The following is a 22,936-nucleotide window of genomic DNA, read 5'->3' on the forward strand; positions in this document are numbered from 1 at the left end:
CCTATTGATTACTTGGTTGATGGGAGAGAATCAGTTGTCTCTTTAATGGATATATTGATGAAAAAAATCTTTATACAGAAATGTGGAAGCAAGAAAAAAATGGTTGAAAGTCTTACATTGCAGGTTGAGTTTGACTGTGTGTGCTTCACTTCGACTTCCTACCAGAACATGGCAAGAGGCAGTCTTTCTGCACTATGCGGGGGGAACTGCTTCCAGCTGAAGGGGGGAGGGATGGACATAGGATGGCTTGACCTATGTCTTTCCAAAGGTCATCTCTTCCATCCCGCATCCCCATCCCACTATGGCTAGAAACAGCTTGTCCTTTCCTGTCTGCACAGTGTAGAAAGGCAGCTCACACATCCAAGCTGTTGCTGGCCATCAGCATAACCTAGCTACTGCATGGGCAGGAAGGGGTTAAGCCCTAAGGATGCACTGAGCACCAGGGCCCAGGGAACCTGGCTGCAGGGGCTTCAGGGAGCCTGCCCAGAGAGGTGGCTCAGCAGAGGAGGGTACCTAGAGACAGACCAGCCCCACACTCCCTGGGGACAGGACCTAGGGAGTGGGAGTTGGGGCAACATGTGAGGAATATGCTATGTGTCTGCAGACATGCAGGGTCGGGGAGCAAACAGGCTGGAAATAGCTTCCTCCCTGCCACGCCAGTACTTAACTGAGGGGTGGAGAAGGTCCCCCAGGCCAGCGCTGTGCGGGGCTTTGGAACATGCAGGGCTTGGTTCCTCCTGGACAGCGCCCAGGGCCAGAGAGTCTTGGCTTTTCGTGGGTGCTGCTGGAGGAGTGGCAGGGCTAGGGAGGAGGGGTTGAATGGGCACAGTACAAAGAGGACAGTGAGAGGAAGCATGTAAAGGGCCACAGGCGGGCAGCAGAAGTGACATGTCACCAGCTACCGCCTGCCTGCGCTCACCAACCACTGCAGCAAACAGCCAGTGCTGACTGGAAACAGGAAGCGGGAGTCTCTTCAGACTGAAAGGAAGCACATAGTAGGAACTTCACTGGTGGACCAGTAGGGGGAGCTGCCAGCCTCCCACACTGCAGCTTTGCCTGACCACCAGCCTTGTACCCTCACCCCCGTCCTCAGCCGGTGGACCCCACCCCACACACTTCGCGCTCGTGTGTGGACAACAGGCAAGAAAGATCTGGCCATCAATAGGACCCACCTGTACTGACGGACAGAAAATATGGGACAATTTGTCCTTAAAAAAATGCCTTAAATAAAGAACTCTCCCTTTAAAAACAGGACTCTGGTGAGTGACCAGGGCATGAGAAATCATTTCTGAGACAGTTGGGATTCGGATGGAGATGTTTTATAAAAACCTCATATTTGTATTGGAATGTTTTTATGTGCCATTTTTAGCCTCATCTTATACATTGCCCATGAGTCTTACTATTTACATAAATGGGAATTATATATAAGTATTGTGATAAAATCTGTTTATATAATAGACTATAATACAGTACAATTTGTTTATACAATACAACACAGTGTTATTACACTTTGACCCTTTTATATTCTCATTCTCAGTTTTGACTGGTTGGCTACTGAGAGAGGAAAAAAAAGCACAAATATGTTATCTATTTTAGGAAGATTCATGTGTTAAAATTTAAAAAAAAAGAAAACAACAACAAAAACAGTTCACTTTCTCCACTAGGATGCTAAGGGTGCGTCTACACAGACGCGTAATTTCAGAATAATGGCCGTTATTCTGAAATAACAATATGAGCATCTACACAGCAATTCTGTTATTTCAAAATAAACTGTCTAATGAAAATATTTTCATTCCAAGGCATAGTAACCTGGTCTTGAAGGCATGAAAATATCTCAATTTTCCTATGGCTATCCCATATCACTCAGAATTGTCTTGATTACAGGATGACAATAGACGGATGCGAAATCAAGAACTTAAATTTTCATTTCTGTGATATAAACATGGGTAAGAAATTATACCTACTTTGTATGATCTTCTCTTCTCACAGATAGTTCTGGAATCATGTTAGGTTTCCAAATGGACTTTGCCTTTTGGCCACCAAACTCCGGAATGGGAGTCAGGAGAGAGAAAGTCCTTCTATTCTCAGCTCTCACTTAGGATCACTTACTGATATTGAGCAAAGCATTTATAGTCTTGGTGAAGTGTTAATATTATTGCTTGCTATTTCACAATTATTGTCAGGTGAAATCCATTAATGTTTTTAAAGCACTCTGAGATTTTCAGATAAATGATTATTAAATTATCATATTGTCCTGAAAAATATTGTCTTCCAATACATTATTTTAGTGCCCAGAAAGTGTTTTGTATCTTAAAAATGTAGTATAAATGCATGAATGATACTATTTGCAAAATTCAATTTCAAAAGTTAATACCATTGAAACACTGCAACAACTTGGCTGCTCAGACACCACAGTACCAGTGTCTAGATATTACATTCCCCCCTTCAAAACTCTGATTAAGCAAGACGTAAGTACTTCTTTATAGCTCCCTTGTGATATAAGCATTATATCCATACAGAGATAGGAAAAATGGAGCAGTGAAGGAAGTCACAGAGCAAGTCAGAATCAGAGCAAGTATAAGAACAAACAAGTTCCTCCTATCCTCAACCCAATAATCTGCACCTTTCTGACATCAGGAAAAAAAACCCCTAGTTTTCTTACCTGAGTCAGATGTGGGTTTGTCCTTTCTATTTTTATTTTTTGATGAATCATTGCACTACAGGACGGGGTGCAGCAGAGAAAAACAAACAGGCCTATCACTTAACTTAGTTCAAGTGGATAGGTCAAATACAAGAGTACTTACTCTGACAGCACTGGTGGGCAATATTTATAACCCCATTATTCGTGGGGATTGTGCGGAAATTATATTGCTATGCTGTTTTGGCTAAGACAGTATGCACTGACCCTGATATGCCCAGCAAAGCACCAGAATAATTCCATGCAAAAAGGTTTGCATTAAACGTAATGAAGCAAATGACAAAATCAATAAACCAGGAACGGCGTGGCTATCATAAAAATGATGTAAATTCAGAGTTCAGGGTGGTTATGAAGCTATTTAGAATTGTAATTAACACCAGTACCATTTTTTTCCAGGATAAAAGCCCCCTTGACAACCACAAATGAATGCTACAGGAAATTTTCAACAAATATATTCAAAATTAATGTAAGGCACAAAGATGGCATAAATTATCCCAGGATAACCTGCTAAGGTCTACTTCAGATCAAGTTTAAGAGTACAATTGGTTTTATGCAAGATTTTTCAAGTGACTTTCCATTTTAATCAAGGTTTATCTAAAAAGGTCACTATGGATGCAGTGTGTCCCAAAGAGACTTTTTCTAGACTATTAAAAGTGCAATGATAGGACCAAATCTGCCATTCATTACACTCCAATCAAATCTCAGTGATGCTGTGTTTAGTCAGTCCTAACATCTAAGATAGTATTTTATACTGTATCTATATTTAATTTGAATAAAGGAAACACTGAGCAGATGAGTGATCCCTACCAAAATTAGTAGCTCCATTGACTCACTGACTGAAACACTTCTCTGACACTTGCCTGTATGCCAGGTTCAAGCTTAGCAGACAAGAGTTGAGCAGATGTTAAAAACAGATATATTGACTGCTTGTTTGGGTGAGTTATCACTAACAACTTCTGAACTCTACCCCAAACGTGCTCCACCCATGCACAATGTATGAGTTACTCAGGAACTGAAGTTGGAGGGAGTGCATTTATAACTTGCATTATTATAACTACTCTTATTAAGTTTGCAGATGATACCAAACTGGGTGGGGTTGCGACTTCTTTGGAGGATAGGGACATAATTCAAAATGACCTTAGCAAGTTAGAGAAATGGTCAGAGGTAAACAGGATGAGGTTTAATAAAGAGAAATGCAAAGTGCTCCACTTAGGAAGGAACAATCAGTTCCATACATACAAGATGGGAAGCGACTGTCTAGGAAGGAGCATGGCGGAAAGGGATCTAGGGGTCATAGTGGACCACAAGTTGAATATGAGTCAACAGTGTGATGCTGTTGCAAAAAAAGCAAATATGATTCTAGGTTGTATCAACAGGTGTGTTGTAAGCAAAACTCGTGAAGTCATTCTGCCGCTCTATTCTGCACTAGTTAGGCCTCAGCTGGAGTACTGTGTCCAGTTCTGGGCGCCACATTTCAAGAAAGATGTGGAGAAATTGGAAAGGGTACAGAGAAGAGCGACAAGAATGATTAAAGGTCTAGAGAACATGACCTATGAAGCCAGGCTTCATGAACTGGGCTTGTTTAGTTTGGAAAAAAGAAGATTAAGGGGGGACATGATAGCGGTTTTCAAATATCTAAAAGGGTGTCACAAGGAGGAAGGTGAAAATTTGTTCCTCTTGGTTTCTGAGGACAGGACAAGGAGTAATGGGCTTAAAGTGCAGCAGGGGAGGTTTAGATTGGACATTAGGAAAAAATTCCTAACTGTCAGGGTGGTCAAATATTGGAATAAATTGCCAAGGGAGGTGGTGGAATCTCCCTCTCTGGAGATATTTAAGAACAGGTTAGATAGACATCTGTCAGGGATGGTGTAGACGGAGCTTGATCCTGCCTTGAGGGCGGGGGGCTGGACTCGATGACCTCTCGAGGTCCCTTCCAGTCCTATTATTCTATGATTCTATGATTTATAACCAATAACACAATCCTTCATCACATATATATCCTACCAATCAGCAATTCATAGCATTTTTAGCTGCAAAAGTACTTCACAGTTCAAGTGGTTCCCCATATCAAATTGGGGATGTTCAGCATGTGGCATCATTTAAAAACTCATACCAAATGGACATTAAGGAATGTGCAATATACCGTATAAAATAAAAGTAGTCCCATAGCTATTTAAATGTTTATTTCCAGTTCAATAAATTGGATAAAATCCAATCTAAACTAAAAAATAGTATTTAAATTTGGGGTTCTCTTATTCTAATGCTAACATTTACAGAGTCCTCAGCCGATGCAAACTTTGCTTGGAAATTCAGTAGGCTGCTATTCTTGTGCCCTCTTATGAAGGCAAGACAAGAGCGAATGATGCAAAATAAGAGTAGAAAACAGTAGGATAAAATTTAAGGTTGAATGAGAGGATAGCTTGGATTACATACTTTACTTTCTTGAGGCCTTTTCACTATCAATAAGACTTTATGTGAATGAAGGACATTAATATCCATTTAAAATTTTAAGAACTTTAAAAAAAAAACAGTATTTGTCCCTAGTTGAAAAAAAAAAACCCCACCAAAAATGAAAATTAATGAGAAGTCCAAAAATAGGTCTATTGAAACACTGTATATACTGAAGGTATAAAATAAAAATCATTAAAATTAAATCAAACTATAAATTATAAATTGTTTTGGGGGCTTAGGAGTTGGATTTCATGAAAATCTAACAATAATTTAATATCTGTATGTTTGCCATGAACCTATATATGATTTTTTTTTAAAAAAATAGGAAAACCCATCTTTTAAAGCTGAAATATAGGCAGAACTAGCATTTCCTGTTATTTATTTATTTGTATTTTGCAGATTGAGTACCATTAAGTAAACAAAAATAGATATTTCAGTTTTATCTAATTGACATTTTACACGGCAGAGGGGAACTAAAACCATCTCTGCAGTAGGGAAATTCATTTTCGAAGGGTCACAGGCTTAGCTTCTAATGATTTATTGTTTAAAAATCCCTCATGGCGAGTCAAGCCCATTGCTATGGATGACCACTGAATACAAATACTTCCTTTCATGCAAATGGCTATTAGGAGCCACATTAATTAGTATGGACATGCTTATGTAAATTCCAGTGATATCAGGCAATTATACACAGATAATCACAGGAAAAGGTTCATATCAGGGATGGATGTACTTTAAAGGTTTAATATTTTTCACAAGCATTAGTCAAATAACAATCTACTTATGAGCCAGGAACACGGAAAACAACATCACTAAAATCAGAACATGTGTAATAAAGGAACACTGAAGTAGGTGAAACTAGCAACAAAAGGAGGCATGTATAACAATGGATGATGTCATAATTCCCACACTTCATGTAAGAATACTTGGAATTCTACTACGTCTTGCATGTGCATGGCACAATTAGCTAGATATTAAGCCACTGTGACGGGAAGTCTGCCTCACTGGATCTTTAAGGGTAAAACCCAGCCCTGGGAGAGGGCTGAGAAAGCAAAGCTCCACAGCTGAGGCAGGTACTAGCTAATTAGGGCCTAGCTAAGGGCAGTATAAATAAGGGCTTCTAGAAGATACTCAGACTCACTTTTGCTCTAGGGTGGTGTTTCCCAATTTTAATTGGCCACGGAACCCTTTTAAAGTCGAAAGAATTTTGTGGAACCCCTAATGACAGTCTTATATCTGAAAGAGTAGACCACAAATAAGTAAGGATAATAATAAACAAATGATAAACAAGTCATGAGATCAACACAAATGACAATGGTTTTCAATAAAATTCATAAATGCTTAAATATTAATTATTATTTTTTAAATAATAAAATGTTATTGTAATGGAATTTTCTCGCAGTACCCTCATTTTCACTTCACAGAACCCTGGGGTTCCACGGAACACCATGTGGGATACACTGCTTTAGGGGGAAGCAGGAGGGACCTGGCTGCCAGGGAAGCTAGAGGCTTCCTAACTTTGAGCGGGGCTGGGGAAAGGCAGCCAGAGCTGGAGAAGCTCTGGCCAGGCAGCTCTCAGGCTGCAGGGCCTTAAGCAAGGCCTGAGGCTACTAGGGCTGCAGAGAGCCAACCAGGGTAGGCAAAGGTAGCAGGTCCACACCTCCTTGCCAATGATGAGTGGCCATTTCATGAGTGGCCAGTTTGCCCCTGAAGACAAGGTGGTCATAGAGGGTTGGGGGCTCCCAGAGGGGGAGGATCCCACAGTGCGGGGGCACTGTGATAGGGACAACCCAGAGGTGGAGGGAAAAAAAGGTAACTGTGGCTGAAACATGGGGCACTTCAGGGCTGAATGAGCTAATTCCCGAGTAACCAGCAGAAGGTGCCTGTGGCGGTGAGTGGCGCCCAATTACAGCTGGTTACATGTCACCACCACTGCTCCCCTAAAGTAGCTCACATTTCTTATTGCTCTGAAAAACCAACCTTTCTTTGTATACAAAATATTTCTTTTAAAATATGGCTGGGGCAGTCCTTGCATTTTAAGATCAAACTCTTTAGCTCCCTGAGTGGTACTGTTAAACACCGAAGTAACTGATGTTTTTCCAACCTGATTTCAAAACCTCCCACGATGGGGATTCCACAGTCTCCCTGGAAAGCCTACTCCAGAGAATAACTACCCTTATAGTTAGGCAGCTTTTCCTAATATCTAGCCTAAATTTTCCTTGGTGCACATCAACCCAATTACTTCTTGTCCTACTGTCAGTGGGCATGGAAAACAGTTCATACCCATCTTCTTTATAATAGCCCTGAACAGATCTGAAATCATATCAGCGATTCCCCTTCTCCCAGGCTTTTTTTCCTCAAGACTAAACATGCCTGGAGCAGGTAATTGGAGAGGTGTTTACAGGTAATTCAGTAGGAGAGGTGTTTACAGGTACGGGAAGGTGATAAATATATGTTTGTGGCACTGCCAGCTGTCCTCTGCATGGAATATGAAGCTAGACTTTAAGTTCTTGGACAGGCTTGCAAGTGTACACAGTATAATGTCACAGTAAAGATGGAAAGGTTTATCTAGACAATCCCACCCTGAATCCCCAGTGGCAAACACAACACACTAAATTCTCAGTGCAATCATTCTTTATAACACTTTAATTCAACATGAGAAGAAAGAAAAAAATTCTTTATCAAGCAACACACAGTTCCAAGACTTAACCTCTCCCTGACTGCTTTGAGCATTATGAGAAAAATGAGCTGAAATGCATGCTGCATTGTACAGGGAATATGCACATGCATTTCACTCAATCACATCTTTTAATGATGTAATTGTGAAATATGTGATTTTCCCATTTATAATCAGGGCTGGATCAGATGGTGAAAGCTTAAACAACAGAGTCATTAAATTAACATATGTGTCAGGTGATTTTTCACCATAACACTAAGTTGATAACACTTTATTTTAATAGTACAATCATGCTGCTTTACCATGGAATTTCTCTGAAAGTGAATGTGACAGCCACAGAGATACCTCCTGAATTCATTATGGTCAATATCACAATGAATAGCAATTACAGAGTTAGAAAGACTTAATCCACTTGAATCCTTTGAAACTAATTGAGAATTAAGGGATATGAAGAAAATAAAACCTTTATAAGGTTTTTATTGTTATAAATAATATGATCCTTTCATCCATTAAAGGATACATGGAGTCTTTTCTTCAGCATCTATTTCTCATATACATGGTTATACTTTATCTCTGAATGGTTTGGCACCTCTGAAGATGCTCAAGGAATATCAATGTTCAAGATCAAAGCAATGTGGAATCCTTTACCCAATACAAATTTACTTGCCCTTTAAGCTCTCATATATTGGAAAATATTTCATGCATTATGTGTTTCACACAGACATCAGAAAGAAACACTTGTTGGTCAGTCTCAGTGTACATCAATACACAAGAATAACCAGGCAGGGCCCAACTTCTCTCTCATGTAAGTGGTTTTATATTTATTCCAGATTTTACACCTTCTTAAACCAATGGACAATCAGATCACTGATTCATTCCTCTTCCAGAAATAATTGTGTGTGCAAACTCCAGTGTTATGTGGACAAGTTCAACCATATGGGAGTCAAGAAATGAAGATTAGGGTTTTCAAAGAGCCTAAGAGTTTAGGCTTCCTTGAAAATTGAAAATTCAGGTTTTTTGAAAACTTGAGTATACAACCTGGAAATTCATTAAAAAAACTATTTTGATAAATGTTAACAGAAAGTAAATACAAAGGTACAGGCAAAGACTAGCATAATTCATTGAATAAGCAGCCTTCTGTCACAAATCCACAGGGTCAATGCTACTATCGCAGCTCTGAAACAATCTCTAGGAAGGATTTCTTCAGTTCATCATTTACCCAAGGGGTTTCATTCTTTCTTCACAAGGTAGGCTATATTGCCTCACAGCCTCCCCGTCAGACTGATCTTTGGGGCTCTTGTCTTCCTGCCTCACATCTGGAGCTCTGCCCAACAAGTCCAATAGAGATAGACTCCTTGTAGAGACTTGTACGCTCTTTATCTATTAATGCACCTCAGCCAGCATTTGCAGTAACACTCCGACAGTGCTGTGAAAAAAGCTGTGTTTAGCAGTCAACTGCAATGCAGCTCAGGAAGTTCCTAGTCCAGCATAAAGAAATGAAGGTTCAATGACAAAACATTCTGAGTAGCCCAAAGCCAAGCCAAGCTGTAGTGAATCCCATTATCCAGGATCTGTCTCTCTCAGGCTGTGTCCAGACTCAGGGGTTTTTTCGAAAAAAGTAGCCTTTTTTCGAAAAAACTTCACCTGCGTCTAGACTGCAGCCGCGTTCTTTCGAAATTAAATCGAAAGAATGCAGCTTTTCTTTCGACGGTGGTAAACCTAATTCCACGAGGAAGAACGCCTTCTTTTGAAAGTGCTCTTTCGAAAGAAGGCGTTCTTGACAGCAAACAGGCTTTTTAGAAAGAGAGCATCCAGACTCACTGGGTGCTTTCTTTCGAAAAAGCGGCTTGCTTTTTCGAAATTCCGCGTGCAGTCTAGACGCGCTCTTTCGAAAGAGGCTCTTTCGAAAGTATCTTTCGAAAGAGCCTCTTTCGAAAGAGGCTTGCAGTCTAGACATAGCCTCAGTGTGATATTGCTCACTTCCAAGGTGAGTATGCTGAGTCGCTCCAGCAGCAAACTCTGATCTACCCACCTCAAACCTTCCCAGTCTTGTTCTCAAGCTGGGATCCTGGCTCCGATTACTTGATGAGAGGTAAAGGGATTCATCTCCTTCTGGGTCACTGGTTGCTAGGTGTCACTGTCCTGGTGACTGGATTTGCCATTTTCTTCAAATGATACATGGGTGGCCATGGCCAGTCCATTTCAATGACTCATTCAGACCAACCTGCTAGGCATCATTCACACCTGTTTCTTTGCCTCACCCTAAGAGCAAACAAAATACAGGACTATGTAGCACTTTAAAGACTAACAAGATGGTTTATTAGATGATGAGCTTTCGTGGGCCAGACCCACTTCCTCAGATCAAATAGTGGAAGAAAATAGTCAATACCATATATACCAAAGGATCCTTTGGTATATATGGTATTGACTATTTTCTTCCACTATTTGATCTGAGGAAGTGGGTCTGGCCCACGAAAGCTCATCATCTAATAAACCATCTTGTTAGTCTTTAAAGTGCTACATAGTCCTGTATTTTGTTTCAGCTATACCAGACTAACACGGCTACATTTCTATCGCTATTCTAAGAGCAAACAGACGTCCTTCCTCCTGCCCCCATAACTATGGAAAATATCAAGGAAACTGAGGCACATATTGGCTTCATGCAACTATTACAGAACATTCACACTTTGCCATAGCTGTTGGGAAAATAGCTTGCAGGATACGTTATATGAAGTAGTACTCTACATGCTGTTCAGAAATCTTGTGACATGAATTAAATGAGCCCACATCCCAGGATAAATAGTGAAACTGTTAGTCTCTGTTTTTCTGCATCTTTGCCCTGCAGAATCAATTTCGACTTCTTATCCAGTAGCAAGTTGGCTAACAAACCTTAGCAATATTTTTTCAGCAACTCCAGGGACAGTAAAATGAGTCTAGAAGCAGTCATAGTCCTGCACTCAAATGCTACAACTGGATGACAACAACCCTGAACACACACCCATTTGCAGGTTCAGTGACTTAAAACTAGGCATGGCAACATTACTGTGGATGAGTGCATTTATTTTAGGTTTCATCATTATGAAATTATTATGTGAATTAACATGCCTCTGGTGAGAAGTCCTGGCAAATTGCCTATGTGGCCTTCAACATCATATTGTGTGGGTACCCTAATATATATACACAAGGCACATGCTTGCATTATGACTTTACAGAATCAACTTTCTTTTAGTCTGAGAAATTGCAAGACAAATACGGGCAGCAAAGGAACACAGACTAATGGGAGTACACAAAGACAGTCTTGCCAGCTTTGTTTTCAAACAGTCAATTCAGAGTTCGGTGGGCTGGAAAGACTTGGATTATTGATTTTCTATTCTGCAGAGTCTGTCCTGCGGAATGTTCTTAGTAAAAAGAGAATGAAAAACAAAGGTGCACACTGCTGTCAGGAGCAGACAGGTAGGGAAAGGCTGGTAACTCACTGAGTAGCCATGTTTCTTTGAGCTCTTTGCCATTCCATACCCTGAACTTTGGGATGAACGGTAGGCAAGTGTCATCCCAAGACATGCCCTGCAGCAGCACACCTCTCAGATACTGATAGACAATAATCAAGTCCGCTATTGTGATAAGGCAAACAGGGTCGCTCCCCCAAATGCTCTCAATGAAAGGGATTTTTTCTAGCCTTTAAATTGATTTTGTGGCTCTTCTCTACACTCTTTCCAATTTTTCAACATAATTTTAATCAGTGGAAGGAACTGGATACAGCATTTTGCGTTCCTTTCATGAATGCCACAAGCAAAGACCAACTAACTTCCCTAGTCCTACGCACTACCCACAAGCACACATCCAAGAATCACATTGGCATCTTTTGCCTCAGTCCAGCACTGAGAGTTCATGCTCTGTTTTAGGCGCACTATGACCTCTTCTTCAGAACCACTGGTTTCCAGGATACAGTTCCCCAGTCTGTAAATATGGCCTGAATTCTTTTCAAAACTATTTCATGCAATTGCTACAGGTACTTAAGATGGCGCATGCTGTGGTTTTATTTGCATTATGTTGCATAATCTACAGTGTATATTGCATATGCAGGGCCCTAAACCAATCTCCAGCTCTTAGACATCAAGATAAAGGCTTCACAAAGGCTTCCCACTCCGGTATGTTGCACGATAACCCATCACTTATTCTGAGGCATCTGTTGCTGCTGTTAGAGAGAGGATACTGGACTAATGGACCAAGATTCTGATCCAGTATAGCCATTCTTATGTTCCTGTTATACAATCCACCATAACATTATTATCCCAACGACATATGGACTGATTAGTTGGTACTGGGGTCAACTCACGTTAAGTGCTAAGTTGACTAATTGTAAAGGAGTTCAGTTCCAATTCTCCTGTGTATTTATTGTTGAGACAAAAATGGGGAAGATTTGACAAGAGGGGAAAATGCACAATTTTGCCTCTTACCTCCCAAATTCTCCAAAACCTGTTCAGCGATCACTGTAAAGTTGGGAGGGTAAGCTTAGAAAGGGCAATAAAACTAGAAAGTAATAAACATTGAAATAAGAATCCCAGTTGATACCACTGCAGGCCTTGAGATTAGTGGTGCAGGTGTGAGCACAGCTGACTGGATCCGAAAGCCAAAGAATGACCAAATTGAACTAGTTTATTGAACAATTCTGGCATGCTCACTTCTGTGATGCAGAAAGTGAGACATTTTGGATGCCATGCAATTTAAGGATGGATTCAGCTTGTCAAAGCAACACCAACTTGCATCACCTTTTAAAGGCATCACTTAAGAGCAATTTTAACTTCTTATCCAGTAGCAAGTTGGCTAACAAACCTTAGAAATATTTTTCTCAGCAACTCCAGGGACAGCAAAATGAGTCTAGAAGCAGTCATAGTCTTCCCTAATGGAGCATGGTGGACACACGATTCATGTACTAATTATAGAGGGAAATCGACAGGGCACATGTGAATAAACGACTTAGCCAGCTTCCTAAATGTAATTTCCAACATTGAGCTTAATTGTCAGTATTGTTGACTCAAACCAACAACATTTCCTATTTATGTAAACCAAAGCCCCTTGTACTCTGTTCCAGTCTTGTAACATTCAAGATGTGAGTAGCACATATTTGTAGAAAAATGTATGTAGGACGTTTGCTATGTAGAGGAACTTCAAAAATAGGGTTCCCAGGTGGTCTACAGTAAAAATACCAGATTGAGACACTAATGCAAAATCTGTTATGTGGAAAGAAATGCTGTAGTGGGTTACGGGAGCCATCTACACCATCAAAACGCTACCCCCACAATGTCCTCAGACCCTGGAACTTCTTCATCCTGTTAATGATGTCACCCCCACCTGTGCTGGCTACAAACCAACCACCTCTGGGATTATGAAGAGACGCTCTCATTTCTCTGTCTCTCTGTCTTCTGCACTTCAGAACATGCCCTTTTCTTTCCCCACCTTGTTTCTTATCTTTTTGATCCCCTTTTTTCCTTCTGTCTAATCGGAGTCTGGCTTAGCTAGAAAGGACTGAATATTTTGCAACAGTGATGTAAGGCTATGGCTAGAGAGAAGCAACTATATGAAATGCCCTTAACAGCCTGAGGTTACTATGTTTTTCCAGTTCCAGGTCTCAGAATGGTGGATAAGATTAGTGGTAGTTATACAATATGGCGAGCTTCCAGGGGGCAATGGAAGGTTGAAGGCGTGTGCCCTGTCATTGAGGGCAGGGGCAAGCCACTCGCAGAGCTCCAGGAATGTGGTCTTCCTCACGTGGAAGTTCTGGAGCTGCTGTTGGTCATCCCACCACTGTAGGATGATGTGGTCCCACCAGTTGGAACTGGTGTCCCTCTGCCAGAAGCAGCATTCCATGGTGTGCAGAGGATGGAGAGGAATTGGATGCATCAGGAGCATCAGGGTCTGGGTGAAGAGGTTGCCTGGTCTGGTCTGGTCATCGTGGCCATGAAGCACCATGTAGGCTTTGCAGCAGCTCCAGCTCCTTGGTGTCAATGCTGTGCCCACAAGGGCAGTCAGAGCACACGACGTGAGTTTGGTATCCCAGAAAGGGGTAGGCAGTGGAGAAGTGGAGTATGAGACGTGGTTGTAGAGAGGAGCCCCTTTAAGTCTCAGCTAGCCTCAGGAAGCAGCTACAGAAAGCAGTTGCTCTCCTGATGGCCTTCTCAGAGTGCTTCTGGGGGCTTCAAATGTGATTCAGGCTCCAATCAGCACGGATGCACTATTTCAAAATAATTCTGCGCTATTTTATGGTGCCTTGTAGCGTGGACGCACTATTTCAAAATACTTATTTTGGGAGTTACTATTTTGAAATAAGTTATTTCAAAATACTTTCCCAGTGTAGACGTGCCCAAGGAGAGCAATGAATGTGTCCTACAAACTAAAGGTAAAGGCCTGCAGCAGTCTCCTGTTATCATATACAAGTTTGTTAGTAGTGGAGATGGAGTAACCCCACTTCTTGTCTGCTGCTTTCTCCCTTCTAATTCCCCCAAGGACACACTGATCCCAAGAATACTCCTTATAGTAAATGCCTGACAGAGTTATGCTTTGCATTGAGACACAAACATGGCCAGCCTCTGGCTCGGAAGCTCCATACCTGAGATCTTGCCACGGGAAAGACTTTCATGTGCACCTGAGAATCTTATCCACAGGCCAGAATAGCTGAGGCATTGCTGTGAAGCACAATTATTTTGGAAAGCTGGGCATGAAGAGGCGATTTTTGAAAAAGCTCAAAGATGACCTGGTTAAGTGCTGTTTAAATCATAACGAGGACCTTAAATTCAATCTGGTAAGGTATAGGAGAGTGTGTTAACATAGCTATCCAAAATGAGATGGAACATCCATATCGTTAACAGCATGACACCTGGCTATCTGCATTCCCATGCATACTAATAGTCTAGTCTCCTACAGATAAAATACCACCCACTAACCCTTGGAAGGAGACAAAGGCTGTTCTCAGTCTTCTTTAATCCTGAATTTAAATTTAAGAGCTGTTCAAGGAATGAGAGTGTAAATTAGAGTACAAAAGCAAGTGAAAATTGCATTTTCTAATGACAGCATTAGCTTAGGAAATGAAATATTTAAAGTACAATGGTTTTTCATATGTATTTTAAAAGTATATTTTAAACATTCATAATTTTCTGTTAAAGAAACTGAAAAGACCCAAATTATTGACCACATCATGGTAAAACAGCACTCTGCCAAGTTACTGTGACCGCTAAAATCACCACACTAGTTGACTGGAAAGACACTAACAACTGGTTGCTTGAGCACTCCAGTCTAAGGGAATTAAGTGTACAGTATGTCCACTCTTGTGTATTTTTTGCCCACAGGAAGAGAGGCTATTATTTTCCTTTTGTGCACTACAAATATCTCCTGTACTGCCTGGCTGTGCTTTCTGTTTCCCCTAAACCACCCGAAGTCAATTATTTTTATCAAGGTCTAAATTTCTTGCTCAAGGTAAAATCAAGGTCCAGACTAGGGATGTTAAAATGTGTTCAGAAAAATTCAGTGGTTACACGGTTACATGTGAGGGTGGAGGGATGGTGGCAGCGCAGGACGGTGCACATAAGCCCGGGCCCATTGGTTAGTTGTATAAACAGATGCACTGTCACATCCCTAGTCCTGACTCCAGAGAATTTTTTTGACATTGCAATAACGATAATAATAAGTGAATAAAAGTTTTTGTAGTCCATTCAAAAGCATCTGGCTGTACGAGAGTTGCTAGGCAGCCAGTTTTTGACTGGAGTGCCCAGTTAAAAGGGACCCTGTTGGCTCTGGTCAGCAGCACAGCAAGGGCTGGGACTAAGGCAAGCTCCCTACCTGTCATAGGTCCATATGCTACTCCTGCCCCAAGTGCCACCCCCACAGTTCCCATTGGCAATGGGAGCTGCAGAGGCGGCACCTGCAGGTGTGAGGACAAGCACAAAGTCTCATTGACTGGCCATGCACTCAGGGCTACAGGGTATCCCTTCATGTCACTGTGTAACTGTGACAGCCCTCCCTAACTGTCTTGCTCGTTTCCCTCCTGAGATGTAACGAGCCTTTGGTCCCCTCACAGTGGCTGTCTCCCGCCTCTGGTGGCTCCTTTGGTTGACCCCCACCACGGCAGGCCCACCTTCACTATTATCGCCAAAGTATCACACTCCCTGAGGAACTGGGAGAGGGGAAAAGGGGGCCCAGGCCCATCCTCACTCACGAGCCCCAGCCTAGGGCCCTAAGGACTCGGATCAGCTATGATCCGGTCTGGCTGACGGGGCATCCCGCCGAAATTCTTCAGCCCACCAACCCTTTCGGGTTCTGCCCTGGGCTGCTTCCTTTCCCCTACGGCTTTCCTCTGCTCCGGGGCTCACCTTCCCCTTTGTCGACAGGATGCCTAGGGGGCGGCTGCTGTCCAAACTTGCCATCACCCTGGCGCCGGTTCACCCGAGCCGTCCTATGTCTCGCTCCAGGTGTGTCAAGAACTTCGCCGCCCTCTCCGTGCCCCCTTTCCTCCGCTCTCTTGGTATGGCGGCTGCGTTTTCAAATGCTGCGCCGTTTCCGCCCTCCTTGGGGGTGGGGCACGTTCCTCCTGACGTCAAGGGGTGGGGCTAGCGTGCCTCCACGCCCGCTCTCTCTCCTTGCCCCATGCAGCTGCGGCGCCGCTCACCGTGCTGTCCTGCCTGGTTAGCCGCCGAGCGGTGTGGGAGCAAATGGCGCATCGCCGGGGCTCATCCCTTCTGGCGCTGAACAAAGCCTGTTCGGTGGGGGCTGCAGTGCGGGGCGAGGGCGCCCCGTCACAGTAACATACATAACATAAAGCAACATAACATAGGAGCATTTCCACTGGTGTCCTCACACAACCAAATTCCACCGTGGAGCGTGCGTCCTCCAGCCCCCTGTCCCAGCTCTTAGCACCCTCCTGAACCCCAAACCACTCATTCCTAGACATAGGTGGGGCATTGGAAAAGAAGCTTGGGTAGGGTTGTGGGAGAGGTCTGTTTTGTGAGACAAGAAGACTGGCAGATAGATTTGGCCCATGGTCTGCCTAGTGACTATCTCTGCCCTACCCTGTGAAGATGGACAGACAAGTCTTAAGGTTAGAAATTCATTCAATTTCCTTAGAAATCAGAAGATTCTCATTGCGGATGTCCCAAAGGAAGCACACATTATGCATAAAATGGAGTAGTGAAGACCTGTTTCTGTACTCAGCGCAACACTAAGCTAAGATCATTCTGTTCACTTGGACACTCACACAATCTAATTCAAAGTACACTTCTATTTCATAGCACAGATGCAAAGGCACTTGATAATGCCTAGCCTCCTACTCTGCTGTGACTGATGCTTATTATATGACGCTTAATAGCCTCCGTGTTACCCTAGGATCCCCCTCTCTGTTTGTTTTATGACTTACTACCTTTCTGGAGCAGGCTTACAGTTTGCATTAGATGTGCACACAGTGCTTAGCACAATGGGACCACTATCTCTGACAGGGCCTCTGCATGGCTATCAGGTTAGTTAGCCTCCTGGCTAACACATCAGGCTTGAACCAGGCATCTACAGAGGTGCTAAAAACACGTGCTGCTACCTCTCCTGCTGAAGAGCCAAGGCTGGGTAGCTGGGAACTGTAATAACTTATGTCCTCATGGCACAGAGGGAGAAGACCTGTAACTTACCCAGGGGAGCCAACAGCCCTCAGGGGGCAGGGGCAGCTCCACATTCTTGGAAGGGGTGGTGCCTTTGGTAGAAGGGGTGGGGGCCGCGGGAGTGAGTGCACCACACTGGTCCCCTCAACAGCCCTCAGCATCACCCAGAGTGCAGCACAACTCCCCCATCCCTTAGAGGCACCTGGAGCGGTTACACAGTGCTCTGGGGGCAATTTAAAGGGCCCAGGGCTCTAGGAGCTACTGCTGCCACAGTAATGGTGATGGGGGCTGAAGACTTGGGCCCTTTAGAATTGCTGGGCCTGGGGCAATTTCTCCCTTTGCCTCCTCCCTTCCCCGTCGGTGGGTCAGAACTCACCAGAAGGCGACACTACCACAGTGCTACTACTCCATGAGTATGTTGTGTACGTTACCCGGTTTTCCAATGAATCTTCAAGACGTTTGCTTCCCTCTCTGAGCCTAGGAAGTGGCCTTCAACAGGGGGAGGAGAGCAGACACTGAACCCGGGCTTCAATGACAGCTTGCTGCATGTGCCCATGTTTTTTTAAAGTTGGCCCTATCTTGCCACCAAACAATAGCAGTGGAGCGACGTTTTTGTGATTCTAGCATAAGGACAGTGCAGCACAAATGGCTTCAAGACAAGATGTAGCCATGGGAAGGCAGCATAGGAAATCTTTACATGACCATATTCCTTTGTGGTGGCTTTAGTGAAAGCTAAAGGCCAAAGTAATTTAAGGTAATTTTATTACCACAAACAAACAGATTTTAATCTTGAATAGTTTTTATTAGACACACAGGCAGGGCATGCAGAAAGAAAAACAAACCAGTTCATCAAGATAATTTCTTCCGCCTAGCAAAAAGTCAGACAATTTTCTCACTTTCTTTCCCCAGAAATGTGTGTTTGATCTGTGTAGCCCTGACCTGTGCTCTGTAATATAATTACCTGCACTCTTTGAAGGAAGCTGTGGAATTGAAGAACAAAAAAACAACTTCGGCTAACATCATGATTCTGTACCCTTTCAACATCTCACTGATCTACAGTATTGTTTCCTTCAACGGAGAAAGTACATTTTAGCACACAGTCTGTAATTAACCATCCTTTGCAGGGTAGGATTATGCATTGTTGGCACAGAAGGGTCTCTAAATTTAAGAACATAATCTGCACATCTGTCTTTGTTCAGAACTCCTACGGATGGATGAGAACTGTTTGTGGAGACTGAGGGTAGCATATATGTTCTTTGACCGTAACCTCCTTCTAGGTGCAGGGACCATAGTGCAGGGACTATGTGTGCTCCATAGATCGGAGCCCACATCTGATGCCCAAAGAAAGAACGGAAGTAGCACGTGGCACTCAGAGAACATAGGAATATAACAACATAAGAATGGCTGTACGGGGACAGATCAATGTCCATCCAGCTCAATAGCCTACTTTCTAACAGTAGCCAGTGCCAGATTCTTCAGAGGGAATGAGCAGTCTCAGCTTCTGGCAGAGCATACAGTTGCATCCCTGACCACCTTGCTAAAAGCCACTAGTGGATTTATCCTCTGTAAATTTAGGACGACACACTATTGTGTCAGACCTACTATTAATTTAATTGGGGGTCCCTGATTCTTGTGAAGAGGTGAATAACATTTCCTTATTCCCTTTTTCCACACCATTTGTGATTTTGAAAGACATCTTTAATTTAGGCTAAGTTTTAGTCACAGGTATTTTTAATAAAAGTCTTGGACAGGTCCGAGGCAACAAACAACAAATCATGGGCCGTGACTATATACTCCTGACTAAATGTTGGGTGCTACGGTGGAGATAAGTGGCCCTGGGTATAGCAGTTGCTTAGGGGCAGTCTGGGATCCTTGCTGCTGCTGGGAGTGGGAGTTGGCAGGGCGGCAGGCTCCCTACAGCTCCCCAGAAGCAGCAACATGTCCCTTCTATGCAGAGACCTGGCCCAGGAGCTCCACTTGCTGCCTCCATCCCAACCGTTGGCTCCACAGCTACCAGTGGTGGGGCACCATGGCTAATGGTCCCTTTGTGTGCTAATGTGACAGACTAATTGGAAAGATCACAAAGGGACCATTAGCCACAGCTAATGTGCTGTGGGAAAGGAGCCTGCATGTGGACGCCGCATGGAGGACCCCCTGGCTGTGCCTCCACCTAGCAGCCAAGGCAAGGACATGTCACCGCTTCGGGGTGCCTTGTGAGGTAAGTGTCACACAGAGTTCTCACTTGCCCCCACATCCCAACCCCCTTCCCCAAGTGCCCTTCCACACCCACACTCCTGCTGATGCTGCTGGTGCAGTGGACCAAGACTGCCCAGCAGCAGACGATGCAGCTCACCCAGTGGCTGCCCAAGCCTCTGGGCCAGCCACACTGGCCACTGCAGAAATCATGGAGGTCCTGGAAAGTCATGGAATCTGAGACTTCTATGACAGGCATACAGCCTTATCTATAAAACCTCCACTTAGGCATCTCTTTTCTAAGCCAAGTCTTTTTAATCTCTCCTCACATGGAAGCTGTTCCATACCTCTCCTCATTGTAGCTGCTCTTCTCGGTACCTTTTCCTATTTTTTTTTTAAAGATGGAATTACCAGAACTGAATGTGGCAGTCAAAGTGTGCAAGTACCCTAGGTGTTGGAGAGGGGAACAAGCACTCCCTGGCTTGAAGTGGTTTCCATAGCTTACAGGGTTTACAGTTTGGTTCAATAGCTACCAATACCCCCACTATAGAAACTGTTCCAGTACCCCTGGCATATACCATGGTATTAAGATATATTCTATTCTAATAGTTTGTCATATTCGGTGAGCTTTGTTGACTGTTGCTGCACATTGAGCAGATGTTTTCAAAGAATTATTCATGATGACACCAAGATCCCTTCATTGTGTAGTACAGCTAATTTAAACCACATTATGTTGAATACGCGTCACAATAAATATTAAATAAGCCATCACTTACAAGTTCTTCACATCAGTAATTCCTCGAAAGGCCTTCCTTGGGATTCCTTGAATTTGGTTTTCACTTAGATCTCTAAACAAGGGAAGAGAAAAAACACATCTCATTAACAAAGAGAACATATTTCTCTAACTGCATTGAGGTAACAGAATGTAACCAGTTTGGAGACTCCAGACTTGCATGACTTTGGCAAAGAAATTCCAATATTCCCTTTATTAAAAAAATAAAGTTGTGCCTCTTATTAAAAATGGCTATAAAAGTAACAGTGTCAGCCACATCTCTAAATATTCTTTTATGAGCTATCATATTAATTAGTGCACGTAAATCATTGCCACACTATTTGCAATGCAATTGTGCACCTCAGCTTTATAATCTTTTAATTTTGGTGCAAGTGTGGCTTTTTACCATTGTTCATGGGGGACAGTATTAATCTACTTCTTTAAAATGCAAATAAGGTTGACACATTATCTTAATAAAATGCCGGAGTTTCTATGATCAAATCATCTTCAATTTCTGTAGACACTGAGGCTACGTCTAGACTAAATCCCTTTTTCGTAAAAGGGATGCAAATAGACATATCGCAATTGCTAATGAAGCGGGGATTTAAATCTCCCCCGCTTCATTAGCATAAAAATGGCTGCCGCTTTTTTTCGGCACGGAGCTTTGCCGGAAAAAAGTGCCAGTCTAGACACGGATCTTGCAGAAAATAAAGCCTTTTCCGAAAGATCCCTTATCCCTTATTTTAAAGATCTCTTAAAATATCCCCTTATTTTAAGAGGGATAAGGGATCTTTTGGAAAAGGATTTTATGCTAATGAAGCGGGGGAGATTTAAATCCCCACTTCATTAGCAATGGCGATACGTCTAATTTACATCCCTTTTCCGAAAAAGGGATGCAATCTAGACGTAGTCTGATAGCTTAACTAGAATCTGGATGAACAGAATCATAGGGTCAAATAATTTATTCATCCGAATTGCAAAGTAAGGTAAACAAATGTGTGACCAGTTTTGTTCAGAATTAATTGTGCTGTGTGTCAATTAGAAAAATGACATTTTTAATCTGCACTATCACCCCTTTAAGATGTCTTCTTTGCAGATTACTCTCAAATTTCTTTGCCCTTAATTTTTTAGAATTTAATAGAATTTTAAGCTTTGCATTAGAGACAGCACAGGTAGCAATGTCCATACTTCAGCTTGCCAAACTGCTAATATAGGCATGTCCACACAACTTCAGCGAGTATGTCTTGCAGCCATGGTTGACTGACTTGCTGGAGAGGGACTTGCGTTAACACACTGAGGCTACGTCTAGACTACATGCCTCTGGCGACAAAGGCATGTAGATGAGGCTACCAGGAATAGGAAAACGAAGCAGCGATTTAAATAATCGCTGCTTCATTTAAATTTACATGGCTGCTGCGCTGAGCCGACAAACAGCTGATCAGCTGTTTGTCGGCTCAGCGCTGTAGTCTGGACCCGCGGGTGTTGACATCTAAGTCATTTGTCGACCACCCAGGTAAACCTCATCCCAGGAAGCATACCTGAGTGGTCAACAAATGCCTTTGATGTCAACACCCGTGCATCCAGACTACAGCGCTGAGCCGACAAACAGCTAATCAGCTGTTTGTCAGCTCAGCGCGGCAGCCATGTAAATTTAAATGAAGCGGCAATTATTTAAATCGCCGCTTCGTCTTCCTATGCCTCGTAGCCTCATCTACATGCCTCTGTCGTCAGAGGCATGTAGTCTAGACGTAGCCTGAAAGAGGCAACATGGAGGTTTTGGCTCTGGCTGAAGCGTGGCCTCCAGAAGGGGGTGAACATCAGAGGCCAAGCCTGAACAGAAAATCATCTGCATAGCTACTTTTGACACACTAGCATGAATCTATCGACCTAGGCTGTGAACTCACACCCAGCAGCTGTGTAGACGTACCCTCTATAACCTTTATTGATGTGCTTATTACAGGAAGTCCCCGGGTTACATGGATCCGACTTACATCGGATCCCTACTTACAAACGGGGTGAGGCAACCCCGCACTAGCTGCTTCCCCCCAGCAGACCAGGGAGACGCGAAGCTAGCGCCCCCCCAGCAGACCAGGGAGACGCGAAGCTAGCGCCCCCCCAGCAGACCAGGGAGACGCGGAGCGGCTTTTCTCAGCAGACACCTCAGCTTGAGAATAAAGGACTGAGGGAAGTGAGGTGTGGGAGAATAAAACTGAGCTCTGGAGAAATGTTTGGCTAGAGTTTCCCCTATATGTACCAGTTCCGACTTACATACAAATTCAACTTAAGAACAAACCTACAGTCCCTATCTTGTACGTAACCCGGGGACTCCCTGTATTTTGCCAAACTAGATCAGTCTGTGTTGAAATTTTTCACCCTGGGTGTCTGCCAAAACAATATCAGTTTGTGTTGACATTTTTCATGCTGGGTATCTGCTGGTGTCTGCATTTTTCATGCTGCGTGTCTGTCTTTGCTAAGAAGGTCCAAAGTTTCTAGGCTTAGGAGCAACAAGC

At 43.2% G+C, this 22,936-nt stretch overlaps 1 protein-coding gene across 1 annotated transcript in view; it reads right to left on the reverse strand.

The window, feature by feature from the left end:
• The window catches only part of SLIT3 (slit guidance ligand 3), a 791,947-nt gene that overhangs the window by 344,224 nt on the left and 424,787 nt on the right, over positions 1-22,936 (reverse strand). The window contains exon 5 of the mRNA XM_006115755.5: positions 20,431-20,502. Coding sequence (XP_006115817.1) covers positions 20,431-20,502 — 72 coding nt within the window. The remainder of the gene's footprint in view (positions 1-20,430; positions 20,503-22,936) is intronic.

The sequence above is a fragment of the Pelodiscus sinensis genome, chromosome 16 (genome assembly GCF_052426305.1).
Source record: "Pelodiscus sinensis isolate ZL-2025 chromosome 16, ASM5242630v1, whole genome shotgun sequence".
In the NCBI taxonomy this organism is placed as follows: Eukaryota; Metazoa; Chordata; order Testudines; family Trionychidae; genus Pelodiscus; species Pelodiscus sinensis.